General features: G+C 40.2%; 1 protein-coding gene across 1 annotated transcript; it reads left to right on the top strand.

Moving 5' to 3' along the window:
* Positions 1-2,257: 2,257 nt before the first annotated feature.
* LOC139314828 (leukocyte elastase inhibitor-like) lies at positions 2,258-14,805 on the top strand. The gene is made up of 8 exons (XM_070940746.1): positions 2,258-2,317; positions 5,891-6,070; positions 8,104-8,217; positions 9,271-9,405; positions 9,537-9,654; positions 10,223-10,365; positions 11,515-11,682; positions 14,125-14,805. The coding sequence occupies exons 2-8, from the start codon at positions 5,903-5,905 to the stop codon at positions 14,527-14,529; spliced, it is 1,251 nt and encodes a 416-aa protein (XP_070796847.1). The 5' UTR covers positions 2,258-2,317; positions 5,891-5,902; the 3' UTR covers positions 14,530-14,805.
* The last annotated feature ends 6,676 nt before the right edge of the window (positions 14,806-21,481 follow it).

The raw sequence follows: 21,481 nt of genomic DNA, 5'->3' as shown, positions 1-21,481 counted from the left end.
AAAAAATACTTTTAAAAGTACAAAAAAAAAAAGCCTCTGATGATTGTGTGGCTCAGCTGGGCATGGTGAGCGGGGGCCGCAGGGATTTTTGCTACCAGTTCTCCGAACCACCCACCACCATTGCTACCAGATCGGGTGATCCCGTCCAAACCGGGAGCATTTCACTCCTAGTCTTATGCCATAAGTGTGAAAAATGGTCACGTCACTTTTTTCAGTTGTAAGCTTTATCACAGGAAGAACTTTTCAGCATCTGTATGAATTGAAGGTTCCCTTGAAAAGTTAGTAGAAATTCACTGTTTGGACTAAGCCAGGAGTCTACAAACTTGGCAACTTTAAGATGTGTGGACTTCAACGCTCAGAATTCTTTGAATTCTGGGAATTGAAGTCCACACATCTTAAAGTTGACAAATTTGGAGATTCCTGGACTAAGCTATTCAAAGTGAAAGTCCGCTGCATGAGACAAAGAGATGAAAAAGGGTGCGGCTCAGCAGATCCAAACAAGCAGGTATGAAATGTATACTGTGGAATGTGGGTTTCCTAGTGACAAGAGAATACATATTGTCTTTGTGAAAATTTGGCTCATGTCACAATATAGAAAATCATAATAGAAACAAGTTTAATAGAAATAATATTTAAGGATTTTACGCAAAGCTTCAACACTAAAGTGCACACACATCAAATTAAGCATAGATGTTTCTACTGCAATAAAATAATGGTGTGGTCTTAGGTTTGCCAAAGAACAAGCATAGTGAAGTTGTCACCAAGAGTTTATCACAATGGGGAAATAATAGCCTTCCTTATAAAGCAAAGGGAAATACTGCTATTCTGACCTTGAGCATCCATAATTTTTTTTTTGAATGTTCAAACATATTTTAAAGTATTTTCTAGTGCTTTTAGGGCATGTCTCATTATTATTATTATTATTATTATTATTATTATTATTATTATTATTATTATCACTATTAGTATTATATACAGGAGTTTCATATTTGAGAAAAACAACTGATGGATATTTTATGAACTACCACCAGAGTTCCTGGAAGTAAAAAAAGATTTTTCATGCTGGTTACTTTTGATCTTCTGCCTGGATAACAGTAGATCAGAAAAGATGACAAACTCTTATGCTCTAATAGCTTTGAGATTAACTTTTGAGCATGGACAAATCAGAGCAAATAGCATTTTGCTATTGTTTAGGGGACATTTGGATTTTGCAGTTCAGATACAAAGGGTTTGAAATTATTTCTTTCTTTCTTTAGTTGTTCTACACTGCTTTTACAACACTCACTTTGGTTAAACGTCTGACCGATACAAGCAAAAATGAAAACAACAAAATCTTCATATATAGGAGTATGTTCTTTTCTCAACTTACCTGCAAGCGTTCTGTGAGAAATTCCTTTAGTTGATGGATGAAGCTATATAGGTAAAGGTAAGGGTTCCCCCGTACATGTGTGGTAATCGTTTCTGGCTCTAGGGGCGGTGCTCATATCCATTTCTAAGCTGAAGAGCCAGTGCTGTCCGAAGACATCTCCGTGGTCATGTGGCTGGCATGACTAAACGCCAAAGGCACATAGAGCAATGTTACCTTCCCACCAAAGTGGTCCCTATTTTTCTACTTGCATTTTTTTACTTTCAAACTGCTAGGTTGGCAGAAGCTGGGACAAGTAACGGGAGCTCACTCCATTATGCAGCTCTAGGGATTCGAACCACTGAACTGCCGACCTTCTGATTAACAAGCTCAGCATCAGTGGGGGTTGCTACCGGTTTGCCCTGGATCGGGCGAACCGATAGCGGCGGTGGCGGGAGGCTCCGCCCACCCACCCGGATGTCTCTGCACATGCAAAGAAGCATCACGCGCAAGTGTGAGCACACAAGTGCCCACAAACGAACTGGTAGCGGCCGAAATTGAAACCCACTACTACTCAGCATCTTAGCCCCTGAGCCATAGTGTCCCTTGAAGCTATCTATCTGTACATAAATACAGGTTTAATATTTGAGGATTGACCCTCCCATACCCTTTTCTCCTTTTCACAGCAAGATATTCATGCCTGTGCTGTTAGTGATTCATTCTACAACTATTCAATTGCAGTCATCTATTTCTATTGTTATTATCTCATTCTTGCATTCTTGTTTAAGTCCTATTTTTGGAACATTCCAGATATTCCATAGGGACAGGTCATTGGCAAAAATACATTACATCAGATAAATGTTGAGAAACTAGTTTCTATGGGAGTGGTAAAAAGTCCTATATAATCAGTATGTTTTCCCCATGAGTTTATAGTGAAGAGACTGCCTGCTCTATTTGTTGATTTTTAAAAAGGTATGTAAAATTTCAGATTGTTAATTTCACTTTTGTTGTTCTAGTTATGCCACTATACTAAGAGTATTTTATTTTACATTATGGTGATGATGACAACAAAAGATATGCTTTATAGATGCTTATACCTACATTGATAACTATGATTCCAAATTAATCCTGTGTATGTTTATTTAGAAATCTAAACTGGGTCAAATAGACTCATTTCCAAGGAACTATATATCCGGCTGCCATGAAAATAACATCACAAATTGTGCTGTTGTAACTGGGGTTTAATATAGTTTTTATTGTTATTATTTATTAATAATAATCTCCCTGATAGGGTGATTCTGGATGGCTTACCGATCATAAAAAGATAAATAAAATAGCAGATAAAAATTTAAAACTATGCAAATCAAAACTTTAAAAATTAAAAAAAAAAAACCAGGAACCAAGAGATGGACAGTATAATGATGATGTTTTCTTACCCCATCAACCATCTTCAGCAGTGAATGCCCTCCCTTCAGGGTTTCAACCCAGCCAGCAAAATCAGTTTTTAATTCCCTTCCGGAAGGCCGGAAGTGTGGGAGCGGTTCTTACTTCTAGTGATAGAATGTTTCACAGGTTCGGGGCCACAGCGGAAAAGGCTCTTCTCCTTGACTCTGCCCACTGGAATTCCTTAGCAAATGGGGTCCATAGCAGACCTCTTTTGTTGATACGAATGGACCGAGCTTGAACTATTCTGGTGAGATCTCTTTAGCAGTTAGCCTATGAAAGTCTGTGTATCAGCCAACTTAAAGGTAGTTTGTGAAAGGTTGGGAAGAGTATATAACAGGCATGTACCATATTTTTCAGAGTATAAGACGCACCTTAGTTTTTGGGGAGGAAAATAAGAAAAAAGCTGATTGGCAGGTGGATCGGCCTCCAGGAATACCCCCAATCAGCTGTTCCCAGAGGTGAATTTTACCAACAGGTTCCTTGGTTGTGAGCTCTGTGCCTTGCTTTTTTTTTTTCTGCCTCTGAAACCTCTGAAACTCTGTTTCAGAAAAAACTTTCCTTTCTTCTGAAAGTCTCCGAAACAGAGCTTCAGAAAAAAAGTCTCTGAAGCTCTGTTTGGGGGCTTCTTTTCTGAAGCTTCGTTTCTGATGCTTTTTTAAGCCTCTGAAACCTCAGTTTGAGAAGCTGGGTGGGGCTATATTCAGAGTATAAGACGCACCCAGATTTTCACCCTCTTTTTTGGGGGAAAAAGGTGCATTTTATACTCCGAAAAATATGGTAGGTGGCATAGCAGGGTAGAACTAAACTATGAATTAGTGAAACTAATTAGTAAAGACTATGGAGCAGATGAAAGGCAAGACTTGACTTGACAGCTTCTTGAGCATAGAGAGGTAAATCATCGCAGAAGGAATCAGCCAAAAGACAAAGCATGTCAATCCAGAAGCGCAATTCTCAGGTGTCAATGTCACAAAGAATGATTCATCTGAAACCTAGGGGCAAGTTTCTATTGATTCAGTAAATATTTGACAGTTTGAGAGATGTTATCATAATTATAATCAATAGGCTGAAAGGGAGAAATGTTTTAAATATTATTTTTTATTAAATTTGTATATCACTAATATCACTGTTTGGGGTGACTTCAGAGGCTATTATGTTAAGCTTGCTGGAAATTTACAATAAACAATTATTCTCTTATCCATTAAGAGCTAACATGCAGGAGAAAACTCTATGGTCACCTCCCAGTATATATATACTGGGAGGTGATATATAGGGGAACAACAATAATGGCCAGACAGTGTTACCATTAACTTTTGCTAGCATATAAAGAACAGAAACAGGTTTTTGGAAATAGGCCTTAGACCTGTGTTGGGTCTATGGCACATGTGCTGGAGGTGGCACACAGACCCATTTTTCTGGGCACGCAAGCCGTCGCCAAGCTCACCTGCAACTGTGCATGCATGCGCACCCCAGATGGTATTCAGGCCTCTGGTGCGCATGCGTTCAATTCAGGGGACCCAGCTGGTCTTCGGAGCTCTCCTGCACATGTGCGCATGTTTGCACATGCACACGAGATTGTGCATGCATGCATAGACAGCGTTTGGGCAGAGAGTTGGAAAAGGATCTTGATGGAAATTTGCAACTGTTTTGCCAAGCTAGGGCAGTGATCAGGTGGCCAGGCAATTGGTTCTTTTGGATCCAGAGACAATGAGCTCCAGTAAATAAAGAGATTTTGCACTTTATTATTAGCTAAAGCAAGTAGAATGAAAAGCATATATATACTAAGATGATACCTAAATTTTTTATAAGCTGCCAGGAACACCTTAATAATGACAGCAAGCATACCCCAAGGGAGACCAATTTCTAAATATCTAGTGTATCCAATTTCCACAATCTCCACATCTCTGTGAAGAAGTTCCCAACAAACAACAACCCCAAAGTTTTTATCAAAACCTGGCACCATGACATCATGGCCTTCTTATGGTATGGAGACTGCATGACTTGACCGTGGTGGGAATGGAAAATCTTGAGATTTTCACACAAGAAAAGCTTTGAAGCTTCGTGAAGATTCCCATCCCCACCCCTCTCACTTATTCATGAAACAAGAGTAAAAAAACCCCAAGCAGATTAGCTCAAAATGAGCTCTAGACTTCTAGAAGAAGTCTTCTAGAAGAAGAATTCAAAATACATTGCTAAACTCCTTGAAATAACAATGTTATTTCACCAGCCTTCTTGTGGAATTACTTGGCCTGGTCTATCTAGTGAGGCTGACATTTCAGAACTGGTAAACAATATGGCATCCAAGGACAACGATGAGACATAATGATAAATGATTGCCCCCCCCCCGACTACCATTTGTTAGTAGGGCCTGCTTTAAAAATTTGAAATTTGCTCAGGTTTTTTTCCAAATTATTTTTATTTAGGACTATAAATGGAAAGAATAAAAATTGCTTTTTGTTCTTTCTTTTTCCTTTCTATGGTCTTTTCTCTGTTCCTTTTCTCTGCTTGTCTTGCTTCTAGTGTTTAATTAGGCTTATCTATCTATCCATCCACCACTAGGATCTTATCTTTCCACAACCATTGAGCTTCTCCAAAGCTCATTCAGCCTGGACGGTTCTTTTTCCTTTTGATTTTACCAACCTGCAGTTTGCAAATAATTCCAGCAGCTAATTAAAACCAGTTGGAAGACAGGAGGGATTGTTGCCCAAACCAACAACCGAGGATACACACATTTCCTATCCTTACTGGTGCAGAATTTGGAGAAAGGGGGGGGGTGGGGAAACCCCTTGCTTCCCAAGACTGCAGAAGGTTTGGGCTGCCTGCCAAATGCCATTTAAATACTGCCTAGTTGTCACCCTTTTGCACATCAGAGGCTTCTCCGGGAATTAACATAAAGAATAATTCTTTAGTGGCAGAGTTTAATCAATGCCCCCAAACCATGTAGCTGTAGAGATAAATTTGTGGCCCAAATAGATATTTTCCGGAAATTTTGTTTTCATGCCTATTTATCAGAAGTTTCCAGTGTTTCCTCATAGGGCTTGAGTGGTCTCCAGAGAACTTATATATAGACCTAAATGCATTTTTCTTGTTTATATATATTAGGTTGAAATAGCGATGGAAACACTAAGTGCAGCGAACACTAGTTTTGCTGTTGATTTTTTCAAACATTTATGCAAGACTCAAACCGACACAAATGTACTGTTTTCACCATGGAGCATTTCATCAGTTATGGCCGCTCTCTACCTTGGGGCTAAAGGCCACACTGCACAGCAGATAGCAAAGGTAAGTTTTGACTTAATTATAACTGAAACGTTTGAAACGAAGACTGGTTTTGCTGTGTATTCTGTTCTCTCCCAAAGCGATGCTCTGCAGATTGTGTTTGGATGCCAATAACCATCATTTCCAGTCAGCATATTGATTGGTAAGTCTAGGTTTATGGACCCAATACATCTAGAAACCACCAGACTGGGGAAGACAAATGTATGGAGGATTCTTATTATTCATTGTATTTGCATTCTATAAAGTGGCCTGCAAACACTAAGGACTAAGAAGGGCTACGTTTTTGAGTGAGAATATGGTTTTCCAGCCAAGATGAAGCAAATCTGACTGATCACAAGATGCTCTAAGACTAAGTGGAGTTTCCATGCAAGAAAGTTTAACATACCCTTAACTGGTGTTCTGTATTTGTAGACCTGGAATTGCCATCTCAAAATAGTGAATGCCACTTCAGGAGCAGTAACGAACAGTGCTTCATCTTTGAATGAGTGAATCAAGTCATATCAAATCAAATTAATATAGATTTTATCTGTTATTTATTATTTTATTCTAGAATTTTAAACTGGATATTCCTTGAGTGTTTTTATTTGTTCTGATCTCTGGTCTTTGACTGTAATAATAAATTTGATTTAATTTGATTTGAATGAGTGACTTGTGCTCTCATTGTTGAGGGAATTATTACGTGCCTCGCCTCCTGATTTCTGAGGTTTCATTGTAGCAACACATCTGTAGCATAATTAGATAAAGAAGCCTGAATTTAAAACACTTTGGATAATGAATGTGTGAATAATGCCATAGAATGACTTCAGAGGTATGGCTTCTTCACTACCATCAAAAGGTGCGAGGCAGCTAATTCTATCTTATTTTTTTAAAGAAAATTTTGTGACGAGAAAAAAGGAAAGTGGAAAAATATCAGAATGGGTCCACAAATTGAAACCATTGTTTGGATTTACCTTAAAATTCAATGAATATGGTTGATTAGCAGAATAATAAAATATCAAATTCTGTGAAGTTTTCAAACCAGTTTGCAATATAATCCTGGAATCTCTTAGCAATATCAAGAACTTTAGGTTTGACCAAAATGATTAATCAATTTCCAGCAATGGACTGCAAATCTCATAAATGTAAATTTGTAATAATAAAAATATAATAATAATATTGTATAAATATGATAAGCAGATTAAGCAAATTTGACCAATTAAAAAATTACTCAAGTTTGATCACACAAATTTATAAATGTGGGGCTATGGATTCATCATCAAAATAGGATGAGCCGCCTCCCCTGTATTTCTACAGTGTGATCACTAGTAAACACTTGCTTGAAACAGGAAAAAATTGTAATGCTTGGGGCAACTGAAGGATCATCTCACTGGATTGAGGGTTCAATATCTCCATCTGGAGGAGGGAGGGAGGGAGGGAGAAGGGAGGGGGAAGGGAGGGGGGAGGGAGGGAGGGAGGGAGGGAGGAAGGAAGGAAGGAAGGAAGGAAGGAAGGAAGGAAGGAAGAGTTCAGATGAGGTGGATAGCTCTCATCCAGGTCTTTAGAAGTCTATTCATTTGTGCCAATTTAATCCAAGACTAAATTTTTCTGCCCAGTATGTTTTGCAAAACTGAGTTCTACTGGATTGATGAAACTTTAACAGCAGCTTCCAATCTTTTGAGCAGCAGGGACTGGTTCCGTGGAGAGAGGTTTTTCTGCAGACAGGAGGAGGGGGCATGATTTTATGTGCTGCCTGCATCCCGCAGATGGGGCTTCGCTTGTTTGCGTAGCCCTATTTCTGGCTGTGGCCAGGCTGTGGCCAGGTGCTGGTCCATGGACTGGGGGTTGGGGACTCCGATCTACAGCAATAATCACTGAAGTCTTTTGGACTCCAACCTTGCAGGGTTGGAGCAAGGATAACAGAAGACACATACAAATGAAAGAATATGACCTAATATGATCATTGTTTTAAACTGGTTTACAAGTAATGGATGTGAGAATGTGTAATTTTATACCATTAATATAATGGTATTATGTGTTTATAATGTCTTTCATTGTAGGTGTTTCATTTTAATAAAGTTGGGGGAACTGAGACTGCCTATCCTCTGAGGCACCCACGAGTATATTCCAAAATGGAAGAGCTTTTGAAGAATCCATGCATCTCACTTACAAAGGTGATTTCTTAAAAATAATTCCCAATTGAATTTGGGGTTGAATGAGTGTTTATTCGAAGCTTGGCTAAAAATACCTCACAACCTATTCCAATTTGACTCATTTTCATTAAATGCTCACTTTATAATAATTGAAAAGCATGAGGTATTGTTTCTATCATTTTCACTGACTTCTTAAAATTAAACCCATTTGATTAAAAAAACCTGAAAACAAAAATGCAGAAGCACAGCTATACCTAGAAAGAATATAGTCTATTGCAGTGATGGCAAACCTTTTTGGCACTGAATGCTGAAAAGGGAGTGTGCACACGTGTGCTTTGTGCATGCACGCATGATGTGCTCGTTGAGGATGCACCCCGGAAGAGAAACTGCCAAGTGGGCATGCGCATGCTGAGAAATGAACTTCTGGTTTCCAGCACGCACATGCACACTGGCAAGCTTGTCTTCCAGTTACTGGTGCACATGCACACGCAACGGTCAGCTGGTAGACACGCATGCGCACAATGGAAACCGGAAGACCAGTTCTTCCAGTTTCCAGCACTGCCACATGCGCAAAAAACAGCTGATTGTCATGCAGACATGTGCACCAGAAACCTGGAAGAGGAACATGCGCGGCGGCACATGCCAGACAACATGGCTCCACGTGCCACTTTGGGCACGCGTGCCATAGGTTAGCCATCACGGGTCTATTGTAATGTAACAGAAAAACCATGCTGTAGGTAGTTTTCAAATTGCTTAAATTAGAAATCATTGCTAATTGAAATTACACTATATGCAGTTACAATCTGCATATCTTTACTGCTTAACAGTTTGAATATATTGGGAAAACAGTACTGCTTTCCCAATATATTCAAAGACAAACTGTTACATTACAAGAACAATCAGTAATTGCTCCAAGTGCTCCAACTGAAAACCGTACAATTAAAAGATCAAGTCACAAAGATTTAGAAATAAATTTACAGTAGCATGCAGTGGTATGTAAATACCCTACAATAGAATGCCTCCCTCCCTCCCTTCCTCTCATTAATAAATTCCTTTGTTTTTTCTTTCTTTTAGTCTTCCCCTGAAATACAAAGTAACATCCATTCAAGATTCCAAGCCTTAAATCAAGAAATCAACAAACCTACAAAAAATGTATTACTAAGTAGTGTCAATCAACTATATGGGGATAAATCAGTGTGTTTTCAAAGAGTGAGTATCACCTTAGCTTTAGTAGTGAGAATGTATTACGCTAATAATTATGTATTGTTAAAGTTTGGGCTTTGGTTTTGCTATCTTCTATTCAACTACTATCTTCTATTCAACTACATTTTACCTATAAGGGCTTCTCAGAATCAATGAAGAAATATTATAAAGTTCAGCCACGAACAGTAAACTTTCAAGAAACTACAGAAAATGCAAGAGAGGAGATCAATGCATGGGTTGAACAGCAGACAGCAGGTAAAATCCAAATAATTGGTGAGGCATTTAAGAAGTTGGCTTCTCTTATCCTTTTTTCCTGCATTTTACAACATGTAAGCATAATCATTTGATAGATTTCTACTGAATACAATGGGTTTACAATGTCAAGAAGCAAGTGTAAAGTGGAACTGATATAAGAGCTGCATTAGCTACAATTTGCTTGGGGAATTGGACAGAGGGAATACACAAAATGCTTCCTGGAAAGTAAAGATTGTGAGGAAGGATTTTGATAATACTAATCTGCTTCCATCCAGAATGTCACTCAAAGGAGCTACTAGTTTTAAGTGTAAAAGTGCCACATGAGAAAACTAAGTGAAGTTGTTTTAAAGCAGGATTTTAGTCAGCAATAAGCGCTACAACTGGAACAATTAAAGTCTGTATGTGAAGAAGTAAGGTCATAAAAATATCATGCAGATAAGCACAGCTGCACTTAAAAGATAAAATTGCATTTCTTAAGTGATTATTTTAGCTTGTATTTTCACCTTTATATTTTGTCATGTGAATAAAGATGCAGAAACATTGTTTTTCTCATTCCTTCTGTGATAAGGTAAAATCCTTAACCTTTTGAAGGAGGGCTCCATAAATCCCCTCACCCGGCTGGTCATGGTGAATGTACTGTACTTCAAAGGCAACTGGTCAAACACCTTTAAGAAAGAGGACACCACAGAACAACCTTTCAGGTTGAACAAGGTAAATCATAATGTAATTTTGTGTGAAACAAAATAAAGCTTTGAAGATCACAGTAGTCACTATCTTCTCCAACTGAATGATCAGTGCACTATTGTTACCCATCATCTTAAAAGCATTAGGAGGCATTGTGTGACGTGTCAAGCAGGGGTGGGTTCTAAATTTTTTTACTACCGGTTCTGTGGGCATGGCTTATTTTGTGGGCGTGGTTTGATGGTCATGTGACAAACAATTCTTTAGGATTTAGCAGAGGTACTGGTCTACCAGGCTTTTAACTGCTTGCAGAGCCGTACTGGTCTACTCATTTGTTTTTGGAGCGTACTGGTCTACCACCACACTGCCTTTTATCACTGATCAGCTGTAGGGTGGCCCCTTGAAGCACCCTGGCAAGAGTTTAAACAGTTTTTTGCTGCTCTGCCACCACCGAGAACATCAGAAACCGCTTTCAGGCAGCTTGGCCTCAATTGCCAATCTACCACCACCGAGCGGTTTACAAGGAGCGGATCAGTTCTAGCCAATCAGTTGGGAGGCTTCTTGGCTTCTCAATTTAAAGCTAACTTGTCTTGGTTTTTTTTCCTCTCTTCTTTGTCAAGTGAGACCTGAGTTTTTTCTTCTCGCCAATCAGCTGGGACTTGGGAGGCAGCAAATAGATTGGGGGTGAGGCCAGGCAGAGGTGGTATTTACCAGTTCTCTGAACTACTCAAAATTTCCACTACCGGTTCGCAAGAACTGGGGAGAACCGGTAGCAACCCACCACTGGCGTTAAGGAGTGTAAGTCTGAAAGTAAGTGGGACCAAGATATATTTAGGCAATATTCCAAATGTTGCCAAAGAACACTATGAGCCATGGTGGAACAGTGATTAGAATGCAATATTGGAGGCTCACTCTGCATTCCACTGCCAGGAGTTTGATCCTGATTGGCTCAGGGTTGACTCAGCCGTTCATCCTTCTGAGGTTAGTGAAATAAGGATCCAGATTGTTACGGGCATTATGTTGGCTCTGTAAACCTCTGAGAGAGTTCTGAAAACCACTATAGAGTGGTGCAATTGCTATTGCTAAAAGTTTTGGCCCCATTCACTCTGAAAGCTGTAAAAATGTTGGAGGTCAGCATGCAAATCCTATCCATAACAAAATATCTCTATCTCTTTTCAGAGCACAAGTAGGCCAATAAAGATGATGTTCCAGCATGACAAATTTAATTGGAAGTATATAGATGAATTACAGACCCAGATTCTTGAACTCCAGTACATCGGTAATGACTTCAGCATGTTTATAATGCTTCCTGATGACATCAATGATGACAGCACTGGCTTGGAAATGGTAAACTGCTTACATTAAAGGGAAAATATGTTTTGAGATTTTAATCCCAGATGTTTACTGTGTTATCTTTAATGCTTCCTTTTGATCTATTCTGTATCAGAAATCACTGAATTATTTAAAATTTATAACACCGTTCAGTCAGATATTAGATTTGTATTTAAACAGAAAATGACCCTTAATCATCTGGAGGAGGAAATTATTATCACTTGGTTATCTTACATATGAGCACCAAAAGGAGAAAAGAAAAGAAAAAAATCTAATCCATTAAAAGTCCAAGATCCTTAGTAGAAAAAACAAAGTATTCTGTCTTTTGAGCATTTTTGAGTACATTTCACTGAAAAACAGTATTTCTACCTATTTAAATGTAATAAATCTGTATTAATGCTACATACAGGCCATAGAGCTTTTTATAAGTGAGATTCTTATTACAGGATAACAAATACATACATACATATATACATACATACATAAATAGCATGGATCCTGCTAACACTGGTCTGCTTCTAGCTGGATGGCAAATATGCTACTGATTTCTTTGGGGAAATCATTTGTGATTAACTTCTACCCTCCTCGTTTGATTATTCGACTAATACCCCATTCATACGTATGCCGCAAATCCAGCAGCTCCTGACAGGTTCTGGAGAACCGGCAACAGAAATTTTGAGCAGTCTGGAGAACCGGTAAATACCACTCTGGCTGGCCCCAGAGCAGGGGTGAAATACTCCTGGTTTGGACCGGATCGCCTGATCCGGTAGTGATGGGCTGTGGGTGGTTTGGAGAACCGGTAGCAAAAATCCCTGTCCCCCCACATGCCCAGCTGAGCCGCGCGATCATTAGAGGTTTTTTTTTTTTTTACTTTTAAAAGCATTTTTTCTACAACCTCTTCGGCTGAAAAAATGCTTTTAAAAGTAAAAAAAAAAAGTTGGCCACGCCCACCCAGTCACATTAACCTCTCCCCACCAAGCCATGCCCACAGAACCGGTAGTAACAAATTTTACATTTCACCACTGCCCCAGAGTGGGGAGGGAATGGGGATTTTGCAGTATCCTTCCCCTGTCACGCCCACCAACCGACACCCACAGAACCGGTAGTAAAAAAATTTGGATTTCATCACTGCGCAAAACATCTTCTAAGGGCACAAACTTCAAAAACCCCTATTAGAAATCATGAATGAATGAATTCTGTAATACAGCCAAAGGGAAATCAATAAGCACTATGCATCCAGTTAACAGAATAAAACGTAGAAGAACCAGTAATGTAAAAGGAATGAGACCTGGTGGTAAGGTATTAGCACTGTGAGAGATGGATTATGACTTTTCCTGGTTACATTATCTGCTGCCATATTCACAGTCCCACAAATGTTTTCTCTCTTCTAGGCGGTAGCAGGCATTATGTCCCATGTAAAAGGAATGAGCTGGTATTCACTGAGATGACTTGGAAATTTTGCATAATACCCTAAAAATTCACAATATAGCAGGGCACACTTTATTAATAGTAATTTAAAAAATGAATTATTACCTAGTAGTGAAACTGCAGAATAACTAGATTCCTTATAATGTCTGAGCCAATGGCTTAGTCTCTCACTTTGACAGCATTTGCAAGAGACAAAAATCTGCCTCCATTTGAACCAAAGAACTTTAGCATAGTTGCAGCCCTATATTTTAGAAATAGATTCCATCATATTTGACACAAACTTCACTGAATTGGGACAACCTAAGGACAGATTCCAGCTCACCTCCTACAAAGTAACATTTGTATGCGTAATATGTCTTTGGTTTTTATCACACATAATTTCTTCAAGAAAAAGCATAGGTTTGGATGAGAAAGTTCAGATAGTTTTATTCTTAATTTAAATAGGCTACAATTGAAATACCCTTTATTAATACTTACAATATTCTGAAACATCTCTTGTTTAATGACAGTTTGCTCCTTCAAGTATTCTCAGAAAACTAGTAAACTAGTCAACATGCTATTCTTGAACTATATACTGAAGTTATGGCTTAAATTCAATGGTCTGTAATCTTCATTAGTCTTGTTTATTTAATTTATACTTTAGGTAAACTGGGTAGTGATAAATCAAGTTTCATTTTTTTAAGCCCCATTTTTTTCTGCTGATAACATTTGAAAAGCTTGGATTTTACACTAAATGCTATCAGCATTTATTCTGCATTACTTAAGGCAGGGGTATCAAACTCACGTCGTCATGGCAGTGTCACATGACGTATCGGGACTTTTTTCCCTTTTGCTAAACTGGGCATGGGTGTGGCCAGCATGTGACACATCTGGCCTGTGGGCCAGGAGTTTGACAGCTCTGGCTTAAGGGATCTGTACTTGAGCATAAACAGAAAGCTTTCGCTATTTAACATGCACCTGCGGAGTGAGGCCTTTCCAAAGTGATAACTATCTGGTTTTCTTTGTGTATCTTTCTCAAAATTATTCTAGTTGGAAAACAAATTAACTTATGAGGCCTTCTCCAAGTGGACAAGCCCAAAAGAAATGGAAGAAGTTGAAGCAAATGTTCATCTTCCCAAGATGCAATTAAATATCCACTATGAACTGAAATCATTGCTGACCAACATGGGAATAACAGATGCCTTCAACGCAGAAACGGCTAATTTCACTGGGATGTCTGCAGAAAGCAACCTGGGTGTATCCCAGATTTTTCATAAGTGCTTTGTTGACATCAATGAAGAAGGAACAGAAGCAGCAGCTTCAGCTGCTGGTACCATAGATGGCCGAAGTGACCAAGGTTCAATTTTATTTGCAGCTGATCACCCGTTCCTTTTTTTCATCCGGCACAACAAAACTAAAGCCATCCTCTTTTGGGGAAGGTTCTGCTCCCCCTGAAAGATTTCAACCCAATGTTAGCAAATAGAAAGGAAGTTACAGCAGAAGCAATGAGCAAAACCCAGAATCTGTTTTGTCAACTATGTCTAAATATGGTGGGTTCTTTTCATTTTCCGGTATCTTTAGTAACTGTAACATATGGTTTTTACTGAAATTTCAGAAAAAAGTCAAGTCATATTTACTGCTCCTGCTAAGGAAACATAAGAAATCGCAAGCAACAGTTGGTTTTTATTATGTCCTTTTGAAAACAGATTTTTAATGCGAGTTAAACAAAAGATCTAATTTGATGCAATTATTTCCTCTAATGAACTTTTTTGTAGAGATGTATGGAAATGTGATGAGAAAAATAATAAAATTAACTCCAGCATACAAAAAAGAATTATCTTTCATAGCCACTAAAGTGCAAACAAGAGCTTGCAACCTGTCAACTAAATACAGGTAGTCCTTCACTTATGACCGTTCATTTAGTGACCATTCAAAGTTACAATGACACTAGTGACTTATGATTTTTTTTTTCACACTTACAATGTTGCAGCATCTCCATGGTCGTTTGATTAGACGCTTGGCAACTGACTCATATTTATGATTGGTGCAGTGTCCCGGAGTCATGTGATCCCCTTTTGCAACCTTTTGACAAGCAAAGACAATGGGGAAGCCAGATTCACTTAACAACCGGGTGCCTAATTTAACAACTGCAGCGATTTACTTAACAACCATGGCAAGAAAGGTTGCAAATGGGACATAACTCACTTAACAAAATGTTTCATTCAGCCACAGAAATTTTGTACCATCGTAATTTAATTTAGTTTAATTTAATTAATCATATTTCTATGCCGCCCAACTCCCAAGGCACTCTGGGCAGCTTACAACAAAAATAATACAAACAATGAACATAATTTAAAAAAAAAACATTATAAAAGCATTTTAAAAACATTAAAAACACATGCACACCATCCATGGCCGGATCTCGCAAGATTGAACAGCGAGATCAATGGCCCCAGGCCTGCCAGAAAAGCCAGGTCTTCACCGCTTTCCGGAAGGCCAATAGGGTGGGGGTAGTCCGGACCTCAGGAGGTAACTGGTTCCAGAGAGCTGGGGCAGCCACAGAGAAGGCCCTCCCCTGCGGGCCCGCCAGCCGGCATTGTTTAGCTGACAGGACCCGGAGGAGACCAACTCTGTGGGATCTTATCGGTCGCTGGGAGCTATGCGGTAGAAGGTGGTCTCGAAGATAGCCTAGCCCTGAGCCATGTAGGGCTTTAACCAACATCTTGAATTGTGCCCGGAGACCAATAGGGAGCCAGTGCAGCTCACGGAGAATTGGTGTTATGTGGGTGCATCTAGATGCACCCACGATAGCTCACGCAGCTGCATTCTGGACCAACTGTAGTCTCCGAACACTCTTCAAGGGTAGTAAGTCGAGCTCTACCTGTAATTTCTGAAAAGATTGGGGTAGGGGGCACCATGCCTATCTTTCTCTCTTTAAGTTTATTGAATGCTAATTCTTGGAATATGAAGTTGCAATAGTGTCGGGTTTTCAGATTTGTCTTATGAATGATTGGAATTAATTTTGCATCATAAGCTTTAATTGTATCTCCCTGAACCTGAAGTAAGTTTGAACTCAGTTTTGAAACTTGAACTTACACATCTAAAAAGGAACTCAAAATGATTAGGAAAAGAAAAGTTTCACAACACCAAAGCATACAACAACAACAAAGCCCATTTCCCATTACCAGCAGATATTGTGTCATTGTAGAGGAAATTGTCAACAAGCATTTTTAATAAGAACAGAATGGCAAAAAGTTGTTGTGAAACTTTAGAATAGCAAGGATCTAGGGAAGAATAATATATATACATTTTTATATAGAGAGGGGGAAAAACTATTGCGAGACCATCTTGCACATGATCTTAGCATGCTGATCTTATGTCCAGCCTGAAAGTTACTTTGAAGAGTTGTTTTGCATATAAATTAATTAATTAATTACAATTTACAAATATTCATTTAGTGATGGTTGAAGTTACAACATCAGTGAAAAAAGTGACTTACATTACAACATGTCTGCAAGCGTACGACAGCTACTTGAGACCCTATGGTCTCATGATCAAAATTCAGACACTTGGCAACTGAGATGGATTTATGGCAATTGCAGCATCCTGAGGTCCTGTGATCACCATTTGTAATCTTCCTAACTGGCCACTGACAAGCTGAATCAAAGGAGGAAGCCAGTGGTGAAATCCAAGTTTTTTTACTACCGGTTCTGTGGGCCTGGCTTGGTGGGCATGGCGTGGCTTGGTGGGCATGGCAGCAGAAGGATATTGCAAAATCTTCATTCCCACCCCACTCTGGGGCCAGCCAGAGGTGGTATTTGCCAGTTCTCCGAACTGCTCAAAATTTACGCTACCGGTTTTCCAGAACCTGTCCGAACCTGCTGGATTTCATCCCTGGAGGAAGCCATATTTCCTTAACCAGCACTTTGGTGGCTCAGTGGTTAGAATTCAGTATTACAGGCTGACTTTGTCCACTGCCAGGAGTTCGATCCTGACTGACTTAAGGTTAACTCAGTCTTCCATCCTTCCAAAGTTAATAAAATGAGGAATCAGATTGCTGGGGGCAATATGCTGACTTTGTAAACTGCTTAGAGAGTGTATGAAGCGGTATATACTGTAAGTCTAAGTGCTATTGCTATTAACAATCACATGATTCACTTAAGAATTGCAGCAATTCGCTTAACAACCTGGGAAAGGAGGATATAAATAAAATGCGACTCACTTAACTGCCTTCCTTAACAGTGGAAATTCTGCACCTAATTGAGGTTGTAAGTTGAGGACTACCTACAATATATGTTGGCTTCTTCTATTGTGGACTGTATATTTATACTGTATAACTTTCAGAACTGAAAATTTTCTTGGATGAGAAGCGAAACATCTTCAAGGAAAAACAAAGCTCAGTTGCCTTTTGAAAAAGCACCTTTGGGGCATACTAAGAATATTATGGGATGCTGTGTATGTTATATGCTACATATTAGAGTTATGGAGCATGTATTAGAGTTATGGAGCATGTGTGCTCTATCAGAGATATGTCAAATGAAACCAATGAACCAATGAAAGAACTCACTCCAAACTTAATATGTTTGAATTGTATATCAAGTGATTCTCTATCTTTCTGAGCTGCTCCTCTCTTGGATGAGGTGCCCTCTTCGCTTGCATATATTAATAAAGAGTAGAGTCTATCTTACTGGCTTAGGTTCTGTTTGTGCCAGGCACACCATGCTAATGGATCTGCTGACATTTACAGCTAATATGTGTGCATGTGCTGTTACTTGTGTACATGCATCTGAGCATAAACAAAATATTCATTCAAATGCAACTGAGAGTGTGAAGACCAACATTGTCTCTGTACAAAGGAGTCAAACTTTAGCCAAGATGAAATCTTCCTGCATTCCAGGAACAGATCTCAGAAATCAGCCAATCCTATAGCACTTACTTGCTTAAAACTACCAGTAGCATCTATGAAGAAAAAAAAATACATTTTTATTTATTAACGTGAGTAGCATATTTTCCATAAACTCTATTATTTCATTTTAAATGCATCCAGAAGACTAACTTCCAAGATTATTGGGGAAATCATTCTAAACTGCAAAAGGGTTTTAAAAAGGAATTTGGAATGTTGCAAATCAGATTAGTGGCCTCTTCTAACCTCCTATCAAAATTAGAAACACAGAGACCAAGAAGACAAAGGATGCTTTGGAAAGGGCTTAGATACAGGCCTTTACAGACTCCTCGCATCCTGGACATAAACTGTTTCAACTCTTACCCTCAAAACAACGCTATAGAGCACTGCACACCAGAACAACTAGACATAAGAACAGTTTTTCCCGAATGCCATCACTCTGCTAAACAAATAATTCCTTCAACACTGCCAAACTAGTTACTAAGTCTGCACTACTATTAATCTTCTCATTGTTTCCATTATCCATCTCCTTCCACTTATGACTGTTTGATTGTAACTTTGTTGCCTGTATACTTATGATTTATATTGATATTTTAATTTAATTTAATTTAATTTCCAATTTATATACCGCCCTTCTCCCTGAGGACTCAGGGCGGTGTACAGCCAAGATAAAAAACATAGAATACAAATATTAAAACATTTAAAAATATATATAAATTTTGGCCCAAAAATTAAGAATCACAGACTAATTAAAAGAATTTAAAAATTTCTTCTTAAGCCAACCCGGCTTGCTGAAAAAGATAGGTTTTCAGGGAACGACGGAAGGCATTGAGGTCCTGGATTCTTCTTATCTCCGGGGGCAACTGATTCCAGAGGGTGGGAGCCCCCACAGAGAAGGCCCTCCCCCTGGGGGCCACCAGCCTACATTGTTTGGCTGATGGCACCCTGAGGAGGCCCTCTTTGTGGGAGCGCACGGGTCGATGGGAGGTCATCGGTAGCAGCAGGCGGTCTCGGAGATAGCTAGGCCCTATGCCATGGAGCGCTTTAAAGGTGATAACCAACACCTTGAAGCGCACCCGGAAGACCACCGGGAGCCAGTGCAGCTCGCGCAGGAGCGGTGTTACATGGGAGCGTCATGTTGCTCCCATCACTACCCGCGCTGCTGCATTCTGGACCAGCGAGCCCCTTCTGTGGGGGCCAAAGACTCTCCCCCAATAGTCAGTGATGGAGTCAACTGACTATATCGGGATGCCGGGAGCCACAGCCACTCAGTCTTGGAAGGGTTGAGCCTGAGCCTGTTCCTCCCCATCCAGATCCGCACAGCCTCCAGGCACTGGGACATCACTTCAAGGGCATCGTTGGGGTGGCCTGGGGTGGAGATGTACAGCTGGGTGTCATCAGCGTACTGGTGGTATCTCACCCCAAAGCCACGGATGATCTCGCCCAGCGGCTTCACATAAATGTTGAACAGAAGGGGCGAGAGGACCGATCCCTGCGGCACTCCACAAATGAGAGGCCTCGAGGTCGACCTCTGCCCCCCTGCCAACACAAACTGCGACCAGTCAGAGAGAAAGGAGGAGAACCACCGCAACACAGTGCCTCCCACCCCCAACTCTTCCAGCCGGTGCAGCATGATACCATGGTCGATGGTATCAAAAGCCGCTGAGAGATCTAATAGGACCAGAACAGAGGAATAACCCCTGTCCCGAGCCCTCCAGAGATCATCCACCAACGCGACCAATGCCGTTTCCGTGCTGTGCCCAGACCTGAAACCCGACTGGAACGGATCTAGATAGGATGTTTCCTCCAGGAATTGTGGGAACTGTTGCGCGACCACACTCTCAACAACCTTCGCAATGAAGCGAAGGTTGGAGACAGGACGGTAGTTAGCCAATATTGCTGGATCCAGGGACGGCTTCTTGAGGAGAGGCCTCACCACCGCCTCTTTCAGGGCAGCGGGGAAGTGACCCTCACTCAACGAAGCGTTAATGACGCCCTGGAGCCAGCCTCGTGTAACCTCCCGGGAAGCCAGTACCAACCAGGAGGGACACGGGTCCAGTAAACATGTGGCCGCACTAAGTCTCCCCAGAATCCTGTCCACATCATCGGGAGTCACAGCATCAAACTCCTCCCAGATAACATTCTCAAGACTGTTCCTCGTCACCCTGCCCTGATCTACCCAGTCAGAGTCCATATTGTTTCCTGATTGCTTATTTGTACCTTATGACTATCATTAAGTGTTGTACCTTATGATTCTTGATGAATGTATCTTTTCTTTTATGTACACTGAGGACCCAGTTTGTGGGGGCAATAAGCTGACTTTGTATAAATATACAAAAGAATGAAGGCTATTGCTTAGCGCATTGTAAGCCGCCCTGAGTCTCCGGAGAAGGGCGGCATATAAATCAAATTTAAAAAAAAAAAAAAATATGCATCAAGACAAATTCCTTGTGTGTCCAATCACACTTGGCCAATAAAAAATTCTATTCTATTCTATTCTATTCTATTCTATTCTATTCTATTCTATTCTATTCTATTCTATTCTATTCTATTCTATTCTATTCTATTCTATTCTATTCTATTCATGTTCTCATTTTCCTTCCTGTACCTGTATGTGAGCAATCTAAGTGTCTGCATCTGATTACTATGGAATGAGAGGCAGAATTGACTACCCTTCTCCTGACTTCTCAGTCTGCTCAATTGTTTAGAAATGGGAATTACAACACCCAGGAAGAATATCAGGTGCACAAAGGAACAGGGCTAGGAATCACAACAAGAAGGTTGCTTGCATTAGTGAACACTCTGCTTTCAGGAGGAATTCCAACTGTTGAATGCTGTTCTAATTGATTTGGGTACACCCATATTCAGTGAACAACCTACTGCATATAAGTATTACATTTTTAGATTTGGTTTTCTCATCACTCAAGCTGATGACCAGTTGTCTCTTACATTAGTTGCCTCCAAAATGTTTGGCCAAACAGTGGGTTCATCTAACTGATAAGATCTGGTGAACCTCTTCTGGGTGTGGAAACCTCTGATTCAGCCTAAAGAGGGAAAAGTGCAATTGATCTTGAAATAATCTTTGCATATAGACCAGGGGTGTCAAACTAAATTTTATTGAGGGCCACATCAGGGCTGTGGTTGACCTTGTGGGGCCGGGCTGGTGTGGCCCAATGGGTGGGTGTGACCAACTGGGTGGGTGTAGCCAGTTTGATGCCATTCCCCAAACTGCTTGCATGTTTCCTCTTCACACGGGCTATAGACCGGGCCAAAGCCGTGCTGGCCCCATGTTTCCTCTTCACATTGGTTAGACCAGGCAGAAGCCACAGTGGCCTGATATTTCCTCTTCACATTGGGTAGATGGGGCCGAAGCCACACAGGCCAAATGTTTCCTCTTCACATTGGTTAGACCAGGCAGAAGCCACAGTGGCCCGATATTTCCTCTTCACATTGGGTAGATGGGGCCGAAGCCACATGGGCCAAATGTTTCCTCTTCACATTGGT

This window comes from Pituophis catenifer, unplaced genomic scaffold (assembly GCF_029215685.1).
Source record: "Pituophis catenifer annectens isolate HBS135680 unplaced genomic scaffold, rPitCat1.0.hap2 SCAF_3, whole genome shotgun sequence".
Taxonomy (NCBI): Eukaryota; Metazoa; Chordata; class Lepidosauria; order Squamata; family Colubridae; genus Pituophis; species Pituophis catenifer.
This window is presented reverse-complemented; position numbering and strand designations above follow the sequence as displayed.